Source organism: Rhea pennata, chromosome Z (assembly GCF_028389875.1).
Source record: "Rhea pennata isolate bPtePen1 chromosome Z, bPtePen1.pri, whole genome shotgun sequence".
Lineage (NCBI taxonomy): Eukaryota > Metazoa > Chordata > Aves > Rheiformes > Rheidae > Rhea > Rhea pennata.
In genome coordinates this window covers 41,380,075-41,402,113 of record NC_084702.1, presented here as the reverse complement: position 1 = coordinate 41,402,113, position 22,039 = coordinate 41,380,075, and the positions used below count along the sequence as shown (strand labels likewise).

Genomic DNA, 22,039 nt, shown 5'->3' with positions numbered 1-22,039 from the left:
ATCCTATTAAATAAACAAGAGTTGTATAGATGGAGATGCATCTAGAGCACGGTCCCATAGAAAGTACATATCCCACGAGGTTGTCATTCTCTCCTTGAGTGTAATGTTCTTTGTTTTAAATAAATCAAGTAATGCAAAAACATTACTAATTCTCTAGGGAAGTCAGGAGAGCAAAGGAAGTTGCTTCTTAAGCATTTAATAAAATACATATTTTAATGTTTATATAACAGATGCACACACATGCACAAATATGAAAGAAAATCAGGGGTCATGGCAAGTCAAAAATTTATAATTTAAAGGCATCATGTGTGTCACAAAACATTCCACTGAACACTCCAAAATGCCTGCATCCTTCTTTCGACCTCTTCCACTAAACATACACCAAAAGAGAGACTGTGAACATGGTTCATAAAGAGCTTTCCAGCAACCACTGGCACAGTTATAAATCTACATAATGTTCAGGAAATAAATCTTGTGCTCTCTGCTGCACATATAGGAACATCAATCTTCAGATGAACACAATACAGTACTCCCTTATCTGTTTAAAGTAGGGCAAACATTTTATTCATGTTAATTGTCCTGACAGAAAGGGATCAACACTGCATTAATCCATTTAACACATGGCTTATTTTTCACTCCTGTACATTATGTAGGCCCAAATGCTTGCTGGTATCAAAGCTACACCTACTCCATGTATAATTCTTCATAGAGTATTCCTTGCTTATATAGCATTCTCATTTGTATATTGATTAGCTTATGGCATATTACTCAAATAATTTGGCAGAATGAAAGGGAAAGTCTGCTTTTTGGAATTCCATAGTTTCACCGTTTCTGCAATGCGATATTTCACAACTCAGGTGGAGAGTCACACTACTATATTATTTTAATTTACATTATCAAAAATACCTTCTGTGGGCTCTAAAATCTTGATATAATAAAAGCATTAGGTTTAAAATAGTTCTAATAGTGAAGCAGTAGCCACTCCAATCTAAACAAAGAAACGTCAGTCAAAAAACAGGGCCCCATTTTTTCCCCTCTTGAAGTAGTTTCCCAGTTCAAGCAGCATATTAAGCAGCTCTGTATCAGGCCAGACCACAGGCAGACAGCCCAGTACTCCGCTTCTGAGAGTGGTCAATAACAGAAGTGGAAGAAAAAGCGTGAGAACCAGGCACATTTGCAATGCTTCCCCAGTAATGCTTTCCGTTTTCTGCAACTCAAGGACAACTGTTTCCCTACTGACCTTCTCCGTATCACTCATGAATTTAAAATGCTCTCTCAAAACATATACTCCTTTCTCCCCCTTATCATCTCAGGCTGAAAGGCCCTAATCTATTTACAAGCTCCTTGTTCAGAAGGCGCTCTTTCCCTTTTGCCTTTCTTTGGAGTGTTCTAGTTTTACAATACTGGTTCTTGATACATACTACAGTCCTGTGGGACAGTGCTTGCCTGCCTAGCAGACAGGGCTAACTATTCTTTGCTGTTGGCAAGCTAAAGCTAAGGATATATTGTATCACTGGCATCTGCTATATGAACATTTGGGACAATCCAGCCCATATATAAGCAATCCCTATGTTCCTAAGTATCTCTCTGGGGTATATTCCATGGTTTGCTGTGCTGAGAGGTTCTAAGGTTTTTATTTTGCTCAGCTGACTATCAATTGCAGGAAAAAGCCTTTGTCTTTAGGAGAACACAATGGGAAGGGCATTAGCAGTTTCCTCTCTACAGAGCGGGTAGGCTCCAGCTTAAGCTAAAGCATTACTTGGGCTTCAACCAAAATTCCCAGCCACAGAAGCAAGCTTCCGTTCAAACTGCAGGCAGGCGCCTGCTCAAAGGTTTTGTGTATGAATACTGATAGCATCTAGCAATATGTAAGTAGGAACACAACGTGCATCTAACTACACAACAGGTGTAGAAAGAGAGGTAAGCCAACTTCTAGGTAAAAACACTATGTTACAGAGCAGAGGTGACAATTATCCAAGTTATTTGTATCATAAACAACTTCGGCTAATTTGACTCTTGCATTGCAGACTTCAGTGAACCAAACCCCACATTTTGACCAGTGCTATCAGAAATACCAGCTCTGGATAGCTAGCTCAGTTCTGGGGAAACACGGCCATGTACGCTCAGCATCCATCCTGGGTAACATTCCCCTGCATTCCAAAACGGCCAGCTAGCCCAGCTGAGCATCCCATTAACACAGCTACACAGTTTTAATGCCTAAACTTCTCCTACACTATACGATGCTGACATAATCTTAAACCTTGATGTTCACACAGAAAGGGTAATAATAATTTGGGGCTGCAATTTGGAATTGCCTCAGGTCCGCAATTCCAGCCTGAACTCCTGTCACCCTATTTAGCCTCAGTTACCATTTCTCATCCCTCGGGGCTCCAGGCCCAGGACACTTTTCTCTACCCTTTGATTCTTTTTCTGGATTACTTCCTATCTTCTTTCCCTATCAGTCTTTTCCTTGTGTCTCCTCTTCACTGAGCTGGCTGCAGGGCTGTGGCTCTGAGGCCTCTCCACAGTGGCCCCATGCTTGCACTACCCTGCTCTGTCTAGGCCCAGCAGCTCCAACAGCTGTTTCCAATCAGCTCTGTCCTCCCTCCAAGGAGGGAATTAGCCCCTCATTAACCCCCTCCCTCCAGCTGTTACACGCAGAGGCAGCTATTTAGCTAATTGCAGGGAGCAATTAATATGGTCTCAATTTGCAGCCACCATTTTTGCCTATTTTGGCTGCACTGCTGAGTACACTGCAAGGAGCAGTATGCTCAGCAGCCCCAGGTACCTTACACAAACTCTCAAATCCTGTCTCCAGAAACGTAAGTTATCAACTGTAATGGACATTAAAAAAACCACCCAAACCCATATGCACGCAAAACAACTTTATAACAAGGATCAGAGTTACAGCAGTGTAGAGATAACTGAGTTTTTGCCAATTTTCCATTGCAATCAATGCTTGCTTCATGCATACAGTTTTAAAATTTTGTGGCTATGTCTTTTTCTAAAGGCACCCAAGTAGAAGTACTTCACCCAGCTCTATACCCTACATCAGAAGAAAACAAATTGAGTACTTTATTACCGAACATTTCTTTTTACCAAGACATACAGATCTTGCCCTTGACAGATTGATGAATCCTCTGCAAAGGTTCCAGTAAAGTGACTTACGAAAATATTATTCTGAGAATTATTGTGTTTATTCTCAGGATTTTTTTCTTGAAGGCCAAGTCTAAAATGTGTTAATGCTAGAAAAGAGGCACAATATTAAAAAGTAACTTGTCATTTCAGTTTTCTTGTATAAACTTGCTCAAAATTTTGGATTGTCTGTTATAAGAGACCACTCCATGATTTAGCTTAGCTGGAACTCTCCTAACAGCCAAATCACATACCAGTATATTTCAGAAAAAACAGAACTGTGTTTTTCGGATTTCCATTTCTCTGAAAAGGATGTGAAACACAATTTTAAAAAGAGTACTGAGATAAATCAGATATAAAAAAATGGTAGCTTGGGAAAACTAACTTTAATTAAACTGACATTAATTCTTTATGTAGATATTCTTACTCTGCAATAAGAAGTCTTCCTCTGTCTCCATCCTCCATTTGCTTTAGTGTATTTTCAGGCAACAAAAAGTAACCAAAAACATTTTGTTTGTTATCAGAATCTTCACAAGAAGGTACCACAGGCTACTTTTCTGACACAGCTAAGCCTTAGGTATCTTATCCGATTTTCTGAGGTTTCAATTTGCCATTAAAAGGACTCATCCCACCAGAGGCTCTACTATTTCTGTATCGGGGGAAACATGCCTGTAGTATCCAGAGCCCAGAGAGCAATCCCCAGGCACTGAACACTCGTGCATTGAGACTAGCAGAGCCTTTTCTGAGTCACAGTGGTCCAAACTCCCCAGTGGTGACAGAACGTTTACATAATACCTGTGTTATGACCCCCTGTGCAGGTAGAAGCACCTGACTACATGGTCAGCATCTGAGTGCAGCTCACTGTGGTCATACTGTGTCTTCTCTAGCTCTGCCTTCTCATCCCTGCTGCGTGAGGAAGCAGCAACAGCAGCCCATAGCTTCCGTATCTGCCTGTGCACAGGCACCTACGGAGACATTCAGCTGCAGGGCTTCACATGCTGCCCCTATAGTCACTTCCCCTCCTCTCAAAGGTTATGATGGCAGGCTGTGAGGACTTACTCTGTAAATTGTGCTGCCAGTTAGACCACCCTGCTCCTGGTTAATATACTTGAGTTTCCTGAGATTTAAGTTAGTTGTTTTCCTTGAGTAGGGACATTAAGGGCTTTTCTAATTAATAGCAAATGTTCCATTCTCTTACAAAATCAGAAAATGAGAGAGAGATCTGGAAAAGAATTCAAGGACAGTATAAACCAGATGGCTCTAGACAAGAACATTACATTTAAACATAAACATCTTTCTGTGCAACTCATGCGCATTTTTCTGATGCTACTGACAGGCAGACTTAAAGGTTCCCACAGTTCCAGCCTTATCCCCTATCCCAGAACTGTGACTATGTACTGCAGGAGATACAAATGTTGCAGAACCAGCCAATGAAAAATTGGGTTTTGTTTTACACGCTCAGCTATGTGACTATCAATGGCCAGATTTGAACTGCCAAAAAAAATTATGGAAACTGGGAGAATCAAACACCAGAGGCAGAGGGCACACAGACAGGAACGTTCCAGCCCTCAGAAATCCCAGCAGGCCTTATACGTTGTAGCTGAATTTCTAACTGCACTGATCTTGGGTTTCTCATCCTTGCACATGGGATGGAGCCGTTTCTCTCACACGCTCTGACTCACCCACTTCTGAATCTGCTCCACCCACCTCCTCCCCACGCAGGTAGACTAGCAAGAGGGGTTTCCATGCCTAGGGTGAAGCTCACGTGACCCCACACAACACAATTATATTACGACCTTTTAAACCATTTTTTAAAATGATGATACAGGCGGAGCTTTTAAGAAAAAAGTCCTCAATCACCCTTCAGCTAAGTCTCCCAGCTAAGGGAAACCAAAATAGCATCGTGGCATTTAACTGAGGCAGTTTCCACGTTACGTAACAAATAAAATAAAATAAACTGCAGATAATTTCAGACTTGAAGGCCAGGTCATTTAGTCTGACCTTCCATCTAACACAGACAACAGCACTACATCTACAAACTGTTTTATTTGTTTAAACAAGGAGTGGGGAATCTCATCACAGACAGTCAACTCTTTTGAATTAGAGCCTGCAAATACCATATGCCACTGGGTAAGGATCCCTGTGATTTCTTAGGCTGACTCAGAAAACAAAAGCGGAAATATCTGGAAACTTGGGCGAGAAGCATAATATAAATGCTTTATAGAAGTGGCAATGGTATTTCTCTCCACAGACAAGAATAAATGAGATTACTTTTATTTTGCAAACATCAGATAGGGAATGGCAGACCTGGCACCAGAAGCCAGGTGTTTCATTTCCCAGACCAGTGCTCTAATCATTCAACCATCTTGTCCCCCAATGTATTTTATGAATATATTTTGGCGAGCACAGCACAGTGCTAATACTGCTTACTATCTTATTCTGCTGTGTATGAATTATGCACTGCAATATTGATATTAAAATGATTAATTCTTAGAAACTGATAAACGCTCAAGTCAGTACTCACTTTTTTGTTTTAATTAAAAGTGAGGTGACATTTGCCAGGGATTTGGTAACCTTTTATTCACATAAAACCACAAACACACCAATGATTATATTTGTTCAAAGTAAAAGAAGGAGGGAACGAAAGAAAAGCCATTATTGTTACACTACAATGACTATGGAAATGAGTTTTTCTACTGTAGACGTTAAAATTTTCTATCACTTATTTTGGAAATTGTATAGTAGGTATTGCTGTTAAGATATTTCGACCTGTGCTGAATAGAGAAACAAGAGCTTGTGCAGCTCCACTGTACCAAAAAAAAAGAAGAAAAAAAGGGGGAAAAAAAAAGTTCTGTAAATCATTATCCTACAACCTAAACATTTTAATTCAGCAGCTATAATGCAGAGGAACAGGAAAATATAAATAAATAGAGCTTGCATCCCAATTTTATCATTTAAAGATATGGAAAATAGAACCAAGATACACAAGCTACACTGAGCAGTAATGCTCAGAACAGAGAATGTAAAGGGGTACATTATTTATAGTTAAGAAAGCAGGATGTCAGATGGGAATTGAAATAATAGATATAGCTTATGTTAGTTCCAACTTGATCACAATTCATGCAAGCCCTGCGGATGTTTTAGAATGCCCTGTTTTCTATTATAAATTAATCATAGTAATGTGCTCTGTTGTCAGACATCATGGAAATACAGGACAAGCTGACAAACAGCATTCTTACCTTCATTAAAAAAAAAAAAAGCAAATTATTTTGTCACAAAACACCTATCACTAGATAAAAATACACCTATTGGTTTACAAAAGAAGACTATTTGGATGTGCAACCTGGATTTTAGAAGACTTATGAAACTACAGCTAATCCAATGTACTTACTGTTATTTAAACAAGGAAACAAATACTGAGGTATAAACAATCTGCAACGTCAGCAGTAATACACAGCTGACAAGCAGCACAGAAGGTGTATGGGAGGTGTCTAGTCCAACCTCCTCCTCGCAGCAGAGTCAACACTGAATTAAAATCAGATTGCTCAGAACTTCTTTGTCTAGTTGGGGCTTAAAAATCTCCATGGATGGAGACTACACAATCTCTTTGGGCAATCTGCTACCCTGCTTAACCATCCAGATGGGGAAAAGGTTTTTTCCCCATATATTCAGTTGGAACCTTCCATTTCAATTTACACCTGTTGTGTCTTACGCTCTCACCAAGCACCTCAAGTAAAAGCCTGGCTCTGTCCCCTGAGTAAGCTCCCTGCAGGTGCTGCGGGCTGCTATTAGGTCAGCCTGGAGCTATCCCTGCTTCAGGCTAAGCAGCCCCATCCCTCAGCCTCTCTTCTCACGGTGAGTGCTTCAGCCCCTACCATCTCATCGACCTCCAACTCAATGAGGAGTATGAGGCACAATCAATTTAAAAATGCCAGGGCTTTCACTTGTTAGCCACACCACTTCACCAATAATACTCAATACACCAATAATACAATAAAAGAACAAATAATCAGAATGTACCCCTGAAAAATTCTTCCCAATCGCCTCTATGCAAATTCCAGCAACAAATCATAGAACGGTAAGGTTGGAAGGGACCTCTGGAGGTCATCTAGTCCAGCCCTCAGCATAGCCCGTGCGGGGACTGAACCCACAACCTTGGCACTAGCAGCACCATGCTCTAACCAACTGAGCTAAACTTGCCCCCTATGGGAAAAGGCTATAGCAGAAAGTGGCTTCACTTCCATTCCCTCCCCCACTTCATTACAAAAACCTCTCTAGATTTTGCAGTCACAGTAGATGTTTTCTACTTAAGTAGAGATTGTCTCAGAAAAATTGATTTAGAATTTAATTAACTTAAACTTGGACACAAACACCACCTCAGCACAGTAAACAAACAAGATACCCAAGTTGTGCAGAGACATTAACTGACCAAGCCTGTCTTCTCGGGCTTTCTCATCAAAGGTAAAAGGGAATCAACAACAAAGTAACAACATCTGCAAATGAGAGTAAACTAGGTGGGGCTGGAAATATCAGTAAAGATGGAGAAACGATACAAAAGATCCAAAACAGATGGTTTGGAAATTAAATTCAAATTGGGAAAAGGCCAGATAATATAAGCTCGGAGATATTGCGCACACAGTTAACATGCAAGAGGGCCCTGGAGGAGGCAGAGAGGGGAACTGAAACAGCAGCAGAAAGAAGTATGCTTCGAACTCCTTGTGGAAAGGGATCTTGTTGGGAGTCAAGGAGGAGACAGCTCTTGTTCATGCAGCTCAGGTAAGAAGCCATCTGGAATAATACCATTAGTCCTGAGAAATTCAACACCAAGGAGGGACTGACATACTAAGGAGAATTCAGAAAACACAATAAAAGCATAAAGTCACTGACCTGATTGCTTTGCCTATCTGTCTACCTACTCTCAAATGCCACGCTTATCACAACAGGGTCTGCACATCTGAGGTGCGTATGTGAAGCTGAATGTACGATCTGGGCAAACAGCAACCAACAGAGGTGGCTAATGATGCGGCTATTCCAGGATACAGACCCAAGGAGAAATGCATTTTGGCCCACAAAAAAAAAAATTAGCTATGGAAGAAAGCAATGCCTATCATGAAATTGTCTAACTGTAAGATTCTTTCAGTTTGAACAGTCAACCCAAGAGACATTTTGGAAATTCCTTTATTTAACACATGCTGGAGAACTGGAAAAAGCCCTAAAATATATTGTACTAACAGTAACAGGTGAGCAAATAACCTATGAGCCCTCTACCACAGCCAGCATTTTATGATACCTTTTAAAAACTGCTCTTGTATTTAATCCTCTTGATCTCTTGTCTTTAGAGCATGGTATGTGTATATGAAAACTGGCGAAAAGGCTTAGAGAAAAATGAAAGTATGAAATTATTCTCTCCCTAAAAAGTCCTACAAAATTTAACTTGCATTTAGAACAAACTAAATTCGCAGCCTGACTACATGTATACCAATAGATAATTACTGTCACATTAGAATCTCTCATGTGTAGGCCACTACATGCCTAAATTAATATCAGCAGTCATATTTGTCATAAATCAATTATGCTGCTGGAAAGCATGTAAAACCATTAACCGGATAGCCTAGGCTGGTTTTGATTGGCATTCTTCTAATCTTTCTGTGGGTTGATGTTGTATCTGGCTCATCAGACACAAAGTCCTCAGAATGCTCTGCAGCACTAAGCAATCCAATGTTTTGACAACTGAAAAATGCATCTCACTTACAAAATTTGGACCCTCTCTCTTCTTCCCAATATACTTTTAAGGCTCATTTTCACATGATTAAAAAAAACAAGAATGACAAACAGGACAGAGTTAGCAGAAGGGGAAGTAACTAAGTCCAACAACATTCCCCCCCCCCCAAAAAAATCTTCTTAAACTTAAGCTCTAAAGAGATGCTTGTATCCAGCTTGTTAAAGTAGAACAACGATGATGAAGTTTCCAACAAAAAGGAGAGGTTACGTAACTCACTGAAACACAAGAAAACACTTTATGCTAGAGGAGGAGACTTCAACAATCGCCTAAAAATAGCTTTACAAAAAATGAGTGAGTTTGCTTCTGAATGAACAGATTTGACTTTGCTGCTCTCACGCTGGCTCTATTCCAATTCGGCAAAAACGAGGTTTGCCTCTGCAGGTCTGACTAATACACAAGCAATTTCGGAGAGAAGTGACTTGGAAAATCATCAAATACCAATCTATTCCTTACTCTACAATGACCATAACACACAATGTTATGCTACACATATAACTGCACAAAAGGGTCATGTGCACTGTAGCCCTTCAGAACTCATCCAAAATGAATTTTACCATATCCAAAAGCTTCCTTCTACTAGAGTGGAAACTGACAGAAAGGCCTGGCCATCAAACTTTTTCCAGATTCTGAAAGACAAAACGTCTGTTTTTTATGGAAGCTCTAATGGAAGGAAAATCTAGACAAAAACGATGGCAAAACTAACTGTCAAAACAAATAGGAAGTCAGGCTAACTCTGTTTAAAAAGCAAGTCCAGGAGATTCTATGACTAAACCTTGGTCCTCAGACAGGGATAGGTTAGATGAAGTTCTCAAACCACTTCTATATGGAGCAGCAGCTATCAGAAGGGCTGCCTTAATGCCTGGAAGTGACAACAAAACAGAAATTGGAATTCAAAGGAAAGTGCTAGAAGATGAAAAATTTCAAAGGCTTACAGGATGCCATGTTCTCCCCAGAGACGCCTCAAGGTACTAAGGGCTGAAAAATCATTCAGTCCAGAATTTTCTACTGAAGCTGGGATATTTCCCACTAGGCCAGCCAGGACCTTGATTACTTTGATCACGTCAAACTGCCTTGAACATAAGCAATTATCATCAAATGGGTTCCAGGAAGACACCAATAACTTTACATCATCTCATTTCCTTAGGAAACAGGATATTAAGAAAACTGCTAATATATGCCCACCCTCACCAACTTCTAAAACTTTTGTCTTTTAAATGTCAAAAATGGCAGGGAGAGGAGAGTATGAAAAGACTTTTTCAGAACTTTTTTTTTCTTTTTCTATTGATTTCCAATTCCTGATTAGCAGCAGACTTCCACAAGAATTAGCCACAGAACCTTCACCACAGACAAACCAGCAGCTGCTTGGACAAATGCTGCCAACAGGCAGGCCTTTTGCTGCCCTGCTGGAACCTTTTTTGTGGGCAGAGAATATCCTTTTTCCCACAATTTCCTAGCAAACATGGCGCATGTGTGTTTGTGTGTGCATATGGGCAGGCTCTCAGTTTCAAAATGCAATATTAATCAAGTCAAATCACCAGCAGCAGTCAAACAAGCTGCAGCGTAAAGACAAAGGGGACAGACACTGTCACCAGTATCAGAGAAACTCTTCTGAAATACTCTCTAAGAGCAGGAGCAGGGCAGGAACTCTCTTAACTGAGGTACTTCAAGGGAACACCTTCTATTTTCTTGTCCTGAAGGCTGTCCTTCAAAAACCATCTGGAAGCTCAACAGTTCACATCTCCTTTTAAGTTGAATTCATTGCTATCACCTTCTTTTCAATGTATACATGTTCCTTCATACACTCCCATAAATCTCTACTGCTGCTTCCCAACTGTATTGTGTTTGGAGCCTACATCACACCCCACTGTGCTGTTTGTGCCTCCTTTCTGTTCTGGCTCCCATCACTAGCAAGGAATACATCACTGATCTCTCCCTCTGCCTGATCTCCATTTCCACTGGAGTGCGAAAGCTAGCACCAGCCTTTTATCAACACCTCTTAGCAGGACTAAAGGGTTAACTCTGCCTGTTTTCACAACAAGAGTCTTCCTGCAGCTTGCCACTTCTTCCTCTGCGGCACTTTTCTCTATCATTAAATACCTGCTCTGTGCTTTGGTCATCTTGACTCAGGATACCTAAAACATCATGGAAAAACACTGTTGTCTTCACATACTAGCCCACAGCACCCCTCAGCTGCAAACATCTCCACTGGCTCTGTTGCCCTTAGCCGTTACGTGTAGTTGTCCTCACTGTACAGGCTCCTAATAGCACAGAACTCGCTTCTATTTCATTCTTTTGTATCATCATTCTCCTTCAGACACAGACTCCTCCACTTTCATTTCCTGGATGACACTTCTTTCTTAGCATCCCCTTTTCTCTTTTGTTATACACACCAGGCTCTTTCCTACAGGTCCATTTAATCTGGCACAGTCTCTTGGCTTCAAGGAGACAAATTGCTCTCTTCTCCCATCCCTCTCCTTTCTCCAAATCTCACTTTAACAGTAGTATCTTTCTATACTGGTCTCAGTGCACTGGTCTCTCTACGGCTTCTCCTATCTGAATTTTAATTGTCACATTGTTTGAAAAAGATCAAAGCTGCTGTGCAAGTTCTCAAAGACCTTGTCTTCATGTGCGTCTTATTTGGGTCTTTATGAAGTTTCATGGGAAATGACTTATTTTTGCCTCTCTTCTGATACTGCAGAAACCATCCTCTCAAGGAAGAAAAAAAGCTGTCAGACAAGTATTTCCCAAGTTTAATCCTGAAAATTATTGGTATAAAAATAAATGCAGAGTACCCAAATTCTGACAGGCAGAATAGTGACCCTACTGAGAAAAGTGCACATGTGCTGGTGGGTGCTGGCCTCACACTCTTGGCCTCTAATAGCTTGTGCTACCTACAGCATCCAGCCTACAAGGAGGTGAAATTTATCTTCCGAGTGACAGGCTGTGTAAATAACTGGGTTAGGGATGTTAATGACAGATAGAGAGAGCAGGTGAGCGAGCAAGAGCATCAAGCCATCTATGCTGCTTCCCCAGCTACAAACAAGGTATCCCTATGGCAGCTGTAAAATATGCAATGAGTTCAAACAAGCAAGAGGAAGAACGCACAAGAGGAAAGTTTGTGGACATGGATGAACAATTAGACCCCAAAGACTAGCTGTCATCATTTGGTCTGCCATAGAGTATTACACAGTGAGAAAGGCATAGGAAAAGAGGTCTGCAAAAATAGCAATAATGTGTACATTTTGGCTAGAAATAGAGAGTTTGCCACACTGGATTGGAAAAGCAACCTATCAGGTCTGGGGTACCGTCCTCAGTTTTAATCAAAAGCCAACATTTTAGAAGAAGCCAGGAAAGAAAAAAATCACACAGTCAATGAAATATTCAGCATGAAATATAAATAATTCCTTATTCCCTACTGTATTTGGGCTAGGGTAATCTGTGCTACATCATCTTCCAAGAGTAAACAGGATTAGACAATGTACTGGTAAAAATAAAAATACCCAAGTTCTGTCTATGTTACTGCTGCCCTTGTGATAGCAATGAAGAAAGTGAAATATGGTTTTGAACTTCTGTCACTGCTGATGCCAGGTGTAAATCTGACTTAATAATAAAGTGATTCATAGTGAATGTGACATCTCAAAGTCCAGGGCAGCAAAAGGCCCTGCATCCATCATGACTCTCATTCAAAGTTAGGAAAGAGCCTTCTTTAACAGGAGGAAAAGGAATGTAACAAAAAGACAGATGGCGGCTTTTTCCCTAGGTGTGAAGTTTTGCTGTATGCAGATTCATATGGGATGGAAGAATGCAAATCTGAACCAACCCAGGCATCTCCAAAAGCTGAAGTAAGTGGAAAAGAAAAACTCACATGGTTTGAAAAGGCTGCACCAACAAAGCAGTAAGCAAGACAGAAAACCAATCAATCATTGTTTGTTGTGCTGTCTAGACGATGCAAAGAAACACACAGTGAGAGGAAAAGCTGCTGTACACCTTTCTCGTATCGTAACTGTTAAAAAGCCTTCAAACTGAGAATAAGCCTGGATTTTTTTAATCATTTGCTATACAGTCTTTGGGAGGGGGAAAAGAAAAAGAAAAAAAGAAACGATACGATTCTTGGAATTTCTCAGGAGCATGTTTTGGATATAGCTCGCTCCCAACTTCCTCAGCAACAGGAAGGTAGCTAAGACACAAGAAAAGTAAATGAAGAGGAGGATTCTGTAGCATGAATTCTTCCTGCCTTGTCTCAGCCTCCCAAAGCAAATAGCAACCATACAGCAGAGCAGAGGTAGCGTTTGCAGCATCTTCAGCCGAGCCGGCCGGCTCAAAGTGAAGACTGAGGTTTAGAAGCAATCCTGGATGTACCACAGACATTCATCACTCCTAAAGCACAGTCGGAAAGGGAGGGTGAAACGAACTGCCCTTCTCTACCCTTTTGATTTTGCACTTGGTCGTAAGTACTTCTTTTGTTTGATTAAACAGTTACACCCTTTCCCACCCTTGCTCCAATCCTTGTGAGCTCTAGGGCTGCTCTCAGCCCTGAAGCAGACGGTTCCAGGACTCTTCACAAATTCTTAAATATTGCCCTACACACCCTTTTTCATGATATGGGAAAAAAAGCAAGTGCATCACAGACTGTTGGGGTTTTCCTATACTAGCAGACACAAGAACTGAATATTGAGGTTTGTTTTGTTTCGTACTAGAAGAATCTAGTGTATATAAAGATGTGGAAGCAGGCTAAGGCTATAACGGCAGCTGCTATACAATGATCAAAGAGGAAGTGCTTATTGAAAAAACATATGCTATTTATCAGAAACCTTCACTACCGTTATTTGTTGCAACAGAGTGGTGTATATATGGCCTGCTGCACACAGAACAAAGCTATGCAGTCTGGGCCAAGAAAACCTTACAATCAAGATAGGTATAAATATTCAGAAATTAAGTTTCACTGAAAAACTGCATATTCAGATGGGTGGTCCAACCGCTAATAATTACTGTAATCAAGTATTATCTCTTACTTTTAATTTGTCTCTAGCTTTTCTATGCTGCCAGGTAGGTTCAGATCACAATACTATCTACGAAGAACTTGTACTTGACATTCAGTGACATGAATTGAAAGGATTGATAACTGAAAACAGATCTATTCTTGCACCTGACCACTTCTTTGTATTTCCAGTTGGCATTACAATTATAATCTCCATGAAAGTAGGGTGGTATAAAACCTTTAAATTCAGGTAAAATTAAGCCATTCTAAAGTGCTCTGAACACCACATTCACTGCAGATGATACTAAAACTCAAGTGCAAAATTTGGTAAATAATGACTTAAAAGCAATTGGAATTTTTACAAAAGGAATTCAAAATATTATATTTATTTCCACTACATGACTGCAGCAAATTTTTTCTGAATTTTTTATATAATTGCTTCTGTCTTTTCTTACTTATAGGGATGGTAGTGATTAAAAGTTACAGAAAAGCTTTCAGATCAAATGGAAGAACAGATTTACTATGACATGAGCGTTTTTTTTGGTTTATTATTATTTTTTAGGAGTACAAAGTTCCCCTGTAACTCTTTTAGTCCTTCATCAACTTTTCTCAGTAACTCAAAATGCTTTCTTATTCTCAAGGTTTACAATGGTCAGCTGAACCACGTAATTCACCTTGCTTGCATTTCCAGTATGAGATCTCTTTCAGTTCTTTCAGTGAAGCTCCCATTCTCAATTCCAATCTCTCAGGAGTCCAAAATCCCTGGTCCTTAATTACCACCTGCTGCCACCAACAATACTAAAACTTCCTCGCTTATGTACTCTACATTTACCTCTGATACAAAATCTAGCAACCTCAGCGCACAATAGAGAACTCACAAATTATATGACTGCTCTCAAGCCCTTCTGAGATATTTAGCGAGCTATTTAATCTCATGTTCACATAAACATAAGGTAGTTACACAGTGCAGTGAAAAATCAGAATTATGCTTTAAGTTGCTGCTTCTCCTAATTAAGATCATGCAGAGGCTAAAAAAGGCAGGATGAAAACATACAGCAGATGTTAACATTTATCAAAAGAGTTATGTTCTGTTCACACAGGTTGGCATCTTTCTGAAGTCTCCCTAGGTATTTGTCCCAGAGTCCATTATAGAGCAGGGAAAGACCCTCAACAACACAAGGGGAAGTAATGGATGGAGTGGAAGAGGGATAGCATAAAAATCCCACCCAGCTAGCAACCATCTGCTTCCTCGCTGCCTTACCTGGGTCTCTCATTCTCAGCACTATAACCAGCATGCAGAGCCGACGTCAAAGGGTGTCCCAGCACTCAGCTCCTTACAGCATAAGTTGTCCGCACAACAGAAATACTCCAAAGACTCTCCTCTGCTAACTCGTCCTTCCCTACCCCCACCTCCTTCCCTGCCTCGCCCTCCCCCCTTCTTCCCTAGCAGCCAACCTTGCCAAACTTCTCAATACCAGAAAGGCAAGGCAGCAAGGCACGAAAAATGTAGCAAATCCTGGTGAGTTGACTGTAGCATACAGTTTAAGCAAAATAAAGGTGTAGGAGTAAGGAGTAGGGGATCACAGAGTTAAAGATGCCTTAGTGTTCTGCACTCATGCCTAGAGTCACAACAGGAAGTAACAACCGCTCCACGCTATTTTTAGGGGAGAGGGGGAAGGGAAAAACTCAATAAACTCCTCTAATACATAGTTTTGGGTTTTTTTTACCTGGAGTTATACTTCTGGCTGCCAGTTTTCCCCTCTCCCCTACGTGCTTGCAGCAAGAAACAGAGGGATGAATGACTTAAACCCCACGGGAGGCACATAGTAATCTACTAACCCACTAACCAGCACAACTATTCTGCTGGTCTCTATCTTGTGCAATTCTTCCCCTTTTTAATCATTTCAAGACTCCTAGCCACAGCTATGAATTGCTGGAGCAACTGCGTGTTCACAGCTGCTTCCTCTGAAAAAGCCTTTCTTGTTTACGAGTGTGTCCCTGTGTGTGTGTATGTATTTGGGAGAGGAAGAGGTGAGATATAAATGCCTTGCAAGGAGGAAAGTCTAGTCCTGCAACAAGTCCTTCAGGCACACGTATGTGCAATGTTCCCCTAACAGCAATAAAGTTGCTTCCTTCAAAATGAGGAAGACATGCAAAATATTAACCCTAAGTAAAATCACTCCTTTGCTCAACACAAACATACACATATGCTTTTTCATATACAAACCTCAGCCTATATTGTACCTTCTGTAGGGACCAGCATGGACTCGTTAACACATTGCCCATCCAGTACTTTCAAGCATACAAGTCCAATACAGGAGAAGCACTTTGCATATTTCTGCATTCTTGGCCACTCTTTTTCCCCCATAGAAATGCTTCAAGACATTCTACTCAGCCCGCTGTATTCTGTGGATAGTTATTTCTGCTTCATTTACAATTTGTACAGAATGTCACAAAACTAAGCAGAATACTAATTATTTGTAAGAATTTCTGATTTCCTGTTTCTCTTTCAAAACTTCTTATCCACAAGTACAGGAAACCTTTTGGTAATCAGCCTCCTCCCTTTTGTTCAAAAACACTGATGCTGACTGCCTGGGAAGCAAAAACAAACCCATCCTGAGTTCAAAGGCATTTCTGCATTCCAGTTATTTTTCTGACAATGCTATGTTACACAGCAGCCAATTTTTTCCAATAGCAAAGCAACAAACTACTCTTAAAAAAACAAAACAAAGCGCATACAGAGTAAACAAAGCTTCCAAAATCTGCTTCTGAAGAACAATGCCTTACCTTCATTAGCTGCTTGCAGGTCCCATGAGCAGTGAACACCGTATCTTACACCTAACAAGCCTTGCAATTTTTAATCAACATAGCTTAATGAAGCATTAACTCCCTTCATGCTCTCAGTCTCCACAGTATAGGACATAGCTTCAGCTTTCTCTCCTTCTGACCCCACTCTGAGTCAATCTCCCTGCTCTCAATCTGTATGACGAACATGTGAGAGCCGCACATCTCCATTGAGACTAATCTCATATCAATAAGAGCTTTCAGCATGACCCAGACCACAGATTACTTTATGTCTCAATGGTACTTTGCTGACCTTCTCTGGAGGCTGGAGAGTGTTCACTTTGCATATCACATTTCCAGACTGGCAAGAGATTTATTTTCAGGTACTCGTGTTTGTAGTAAATTTGAAAGTAACAAACCTATAATAATAAACATGCACATAGAGTAATAGACAACAAAGTGCTCTACAGTTCAATATAAGATTAGAAAAGGAGGAGAACGGGAAACTATCAATCACAAGACACGTCCATTTAAACATATTATTTTTGTAGTGCTAAATATCACATTGACAAACTAATACTACATTATTTAATAAAGCAAATTAAAAGACTATATCCATTCAAGAGGCATCAAAGTGCAAAAAACATACAGGAAGACTTTTTTTTGGGGGGGGGGATAAAGTAATTGAGTTCTTTAAAAAAAAAAACACTACACAATCCATCAGTCATCATCATTAATGAAAAAAATAAGAAATAATGAAAACATCACACATATAAGATGCATACAGATGCCACTGCTTAGTCAAAGACCAATACCATGAACACATATCACCATCAATACTCAGCTTACACACATCACTACCCTAACATCCATTCCAAATATAGCTCTGGTTTCCAGACTCAAAGAGACACCATTGCAGTATACTGCAATGTACACTGTTATGTTACTATCTGCATATGATACTTCCTGTTTAAAAATGCAGATGTTATTTGTCACTGCTGCTTGCAAGTCTCTGTAGAAAAATAAGTAATTACTGGTCAGACTAATTTCTGCCTCCTTCCCTATGGTTTAGTGCATACACATTAATAAGCACTTTGTTATAGAAGGAAGCCACTTAAAAGAGTCAAACACTTGCAAGAGAATGCCCATCTCATGTACAAATCCTCACAGCAAAAGCATTAATGAAAAGAAAATTCCTTTTTTTTTTGGTGTATGTAGAGAGTTGGTGTATGTAGAGAATTCAACAGAACAACGGTACTGAGGAACTTGTAGCTCTGCTGAGATGCAATTCTAAGGATACATTATAATACATGAATATTTTCATACAGACACAAGTTTCTATTAAAAGCAGGTAAACTAAAAGCATGATTGAAAACTGTAAAGAAACTAAATTTTGTTCATTACTTCAAGATTAGCAACATATTTAAACAAACATGAACTAAAACAGGATTTCTCTATCTGGGAATGATACAATCCAGTTCATTATTAAATTATTTTCCCCTTCAGGCACAGGATCATATGCTCCCATCAGTAACGATTTTTAATTATCTTGAGCAACATGGAGCTTCCTTGTACAGATTGTTTTCCAAGCTAGTGTCCCTCACCCGCTAGGTGAAAGAAACAGGTAGTCATCATGGGTTTATCTAATCTAATTCCACCTCTTCAGTCATTGTCTTTGCACTCATTCTGAAACTGTCCCGCCTTGCAATCTTTCACCATTACACCAACTTTTTTTTTTTTTTTTTTTTTGCTATAGAAATACAGTGTTATCCACTTAGTTCTTTCGCTGTTTTAATATATGGTAGTAAGTACCTGGGAATCTTCACTCCGTTCTTAAATTTTTAATAACTGCTCTGTTCCAAGGCTGTTTCAGACTCTGCTCCCGCCCCAAATGCCATATCACAGTCAAGCTGTGCCCCAATCCCTCTTCTCGTAGCTGACACCAGCATGTCTCTGTAACCCTGGGGTGCTGCTCCATCAGTGATCTTGCTGATATTTTAAAAGGTGATTTAAATGATGTGAAAGTTTCCTGGATCTATCTGCTTCGAAGACTTGCATGCTGAAAAGCCTCAATTTTGTCTGCTTTTTTCCCCCCTTTGTGTTATAAACAAACAAACAAACAAACAATTTCAAATCAGCTGAATAAAGTTGCTAAAACTGCCTCCTAACAACTTAAGTGAAAAACTATGTCTGGTATGCTCATATTTACTCTCCCCCAAAATACTATTCTGATCAGCACACTGCCATCACCAGAAGATTTTAATAATAAAACTGCTTTGAAACAATCAGAGAAGAGGCGGGTGTTTCTGACAGTGGTTTGTGCCACTAGGAACCACAAATTCTTATTATCAGAAGGAATTTCTGAAGGAGAATGGTAAAAACTTCACATTTGCTGTACAGCAAATGACCAAAGCAAATGAGTGCACCAGTGTGGGGGTTATAGCAGCCCAGCCTCTGGAGCACTCACAGTTGGAACGCATTCAGTAAGAGATACAGACAGGCATCCTGCCAACCAGTAAAGCTAAACCCTAACAGCTGTATGCAACTAGCTATAACCAACTCCCCATCTACCCAAATGTATCTGCTTACAGCTAACAAACAAACTTAGTCATATCAGAGTAATTTCTGGGTACCTTGCACAAGTGGGAAGCTCAAAAATAGCCTCTGTAGCAGATCTTACTCTTCAGTTCCAGCCTTTATACCCATTTCATGTTCTCCCAAAGGCAAACTGGATTTTAAAAAGTTTTTTTTAATTATTATTTTTAAATCATTATTTTTGTTCTAGAGAATCTAAATAGCCAGCCAAACCACACCAAATAGCCAGCCAAACCACATGAAGAAAATCAGTAAGGATTATTGGAGAGAAATACAGTAAAAGAAACAGCTCGGCACAGAAATTTTCCTTTGGTTGCAACATTTTCCTGATACAATAATCCAAAAGATGTGCTGTTGTACCAAAAACCTGTGCTATGGGCAGTGCTCCTGAAGTCGTGATGGAGTTGCTCTTCTCATACATTAGAATACAGTTAACAGCTTCAACTGACCTATTTATATTCCCTCCTTTAATGGGTACAGCTGATTCTAAAGACAAGCTATGCAGACCATCTGTCAGCAAGACATTAAAAAAAAAGTTGCATCATATGCATCATAACAACCAAAGACAACTGAGTTCAGTACTTACAGATCTTTTCCCCATTAAAAACAAGCCTTTCCAGTAACTTTTAATTAGCTTTGTTGAACAGAATTTATATACCATCTCAGCTGCAGTGTTTGTTTGACAGAGGAAAACAACCTACACGCTTATCCTCCTGTCCCAGACCCTGCAAAGGAAGGAGAGAAACCCAGCAAACAGTTACCAGCATACCAATTATAATCACATTACAATAACTCTACCACCCACCACAACTTTACCGCTCTTATGAATTCATTTGACTTGCTCCAATTAAAACTCAGTATTAATAGAGAGGTGAATTAGGGCAGGGCCATAAGAGCTAAGACTGATGTTGACTCAATTCCTGTCCTCTTTAAAAAAAATCACGTCTTCCCTTCCCTCCCTCAAAAGGCAATGTGCTGGCAAAACAATTATTTCCGGGAAGCAATGAACTCAGAAAAAGAAGGGCATTATATCTCGTGAACACAGGAGACGGCATTGCAGCAACATTAACCAGGCACATTAAATATGGCCAAAAGATTTCAATCTGCAGAATTAAAAATTAACTCATATTCACGTAAGCTAAAAAACAAATCAACAAATTTTTTAGTAACTAATTCCTTTTTGTGTCTATAAGTAACAGCTATTACATCTTCCATGCACACAAATTCTGCCCGAAAACTTAGTCTTTAGTCTCCCTCTCAGCAATTCTGACTGTTTTCATGCCAACGAGGTTAAACTTTCACTACTCAGGCCTTCAGATTTGGCCTAAGATCACACACACACGTACGTAAATTCCTGCTTATACCTGCACTTGCAAGCACAACAGGAGATCTGTAGATCTACTCGAACAAGTATAAGGATGCTTACACACATCAGAACCACAAAAGGCCGTATTTTCACAATACCAGATACATCTGATTCCACCAATCATTTGTTCACTTCCTGACCTACACTCTGCAGTGCTGCCATTAAATGTTCATTCCAACATAGTCAACACAATACAAACAGCTTTCAAGCAACAACAGTTTGCTGCAAGGTGACCCATCTATTTTGTCCTTAATTTTGCATTACTTCAGTTTTGCACCTATGAATCAAAACAATGAGTTTTTACTTTTTCCTATTTCTCCTTTCTTTATGAAAGGGCTTAGGAGACAGTTAATACAGTGATTCTTTGCCCATTCATAAAGCTCATAACAATTATGCATCAGTGTCAACTCCTCATATACGTGAAAAATATCTGTCTATTACATAAACATGGACATCAAACCTTGATTCTGCGTCCAAGAGTGGTGCAAATACTGGAAAGCTTTTAAGGGAAGTAAATATTGAATACTTCATTTGCAAGCACAATCCCGTAAATAATTACTTAAACTGATTCTGTGATCTTTTTCTAATGATGCAGGAACAGAGATTGAAAACATGACCTACTCTGAACTGACAGTTCAAAAAGAAAAAAAAAAAGAAACAAACACTCTGAGCAATGTCCAAGCAAACATTTTCCTGCACCACTGTTCATTCTTCTGTATAACACATGTACATGGCATAAACAGAACTGACACACTTTTGCTGCAAATTGATTAGAAACTTCAGTATTGCTGACATTCTTGCTGATTAGAGACAAAATATATCTTGAGTTAAAGCAGTATCTTCCTCTTAACATAACTGGAATGATCTTGATCTTTTCCAATAAAATATCATTAACTATTTTAAAATAGTTACACAGAACTGGTGTGCCCCCGCTTCCACCCCCCCCCACCCACCCCAAAGAAAGAATCAAGTTCAAATTTGTGCTGACAAGCTCAATACTATCCTATTCCAGGCTCTATGGACAAAATTCAGCAATTAGACACTCTCCAAAGGCTGTGTCTGGCTGATGTACTCTCAGTACATTACCTGGGAAAAAAAGGTTTGTGGTAAGATTTGAGAAAAAAAAATAGAAAAACTGGCAATTCCAGTAACTGATGCAATATCTTGTGTTATAATTCTATAAGTAGATATGTGATTACAATCAAAAAATTGGACAAGGAAACAAACGAGCAGAGGCATTGTGTATACACCTAATTTAAACCAGTTAAAATTTGGAGGGTGTTTTTATTTTGCCTGTTTCTAAACTAATCTAAGTAAAATACTGCTTCAGTTTTAAACAGGTTCTACTGATTTAGCTTAAGTTAGTCAAGAGTATCTGAATTCCTAATTGAAATCTTTG

General features: G+C 39.7%; 1 protein-coding gene across 6 annotated transcripts in view; it reads right to left on the bottom strand.

The window, feature by feature from the left end:
* MCC (MCC regulator of WNT signaling pathway) overlaps positions 1-22,039 on the bottom strand; it is a 198,963-nt gene that overhangs the window by 83,499 nt on the left and 93,425 nt on the right. The window contains exon 1 of one of the 6 annotated variants that reach the window (XM_062599024.1): positions 19,861-19,912. The exons of the other annotated variants lie outside the window; for them this stretch is intronic. Coding sequence (XP_062455008.1) covers positions 19,861-19,875 — 15 coding nt within the window. The 5' untranslated portion in view covers positions 19,876-19,912. Of the gene's footprint in view, positions 1-19,860; positions 19,913-22,039 lie in introns of those variants that run through there. 6 annotated transcript variants of the gene reach the window in all.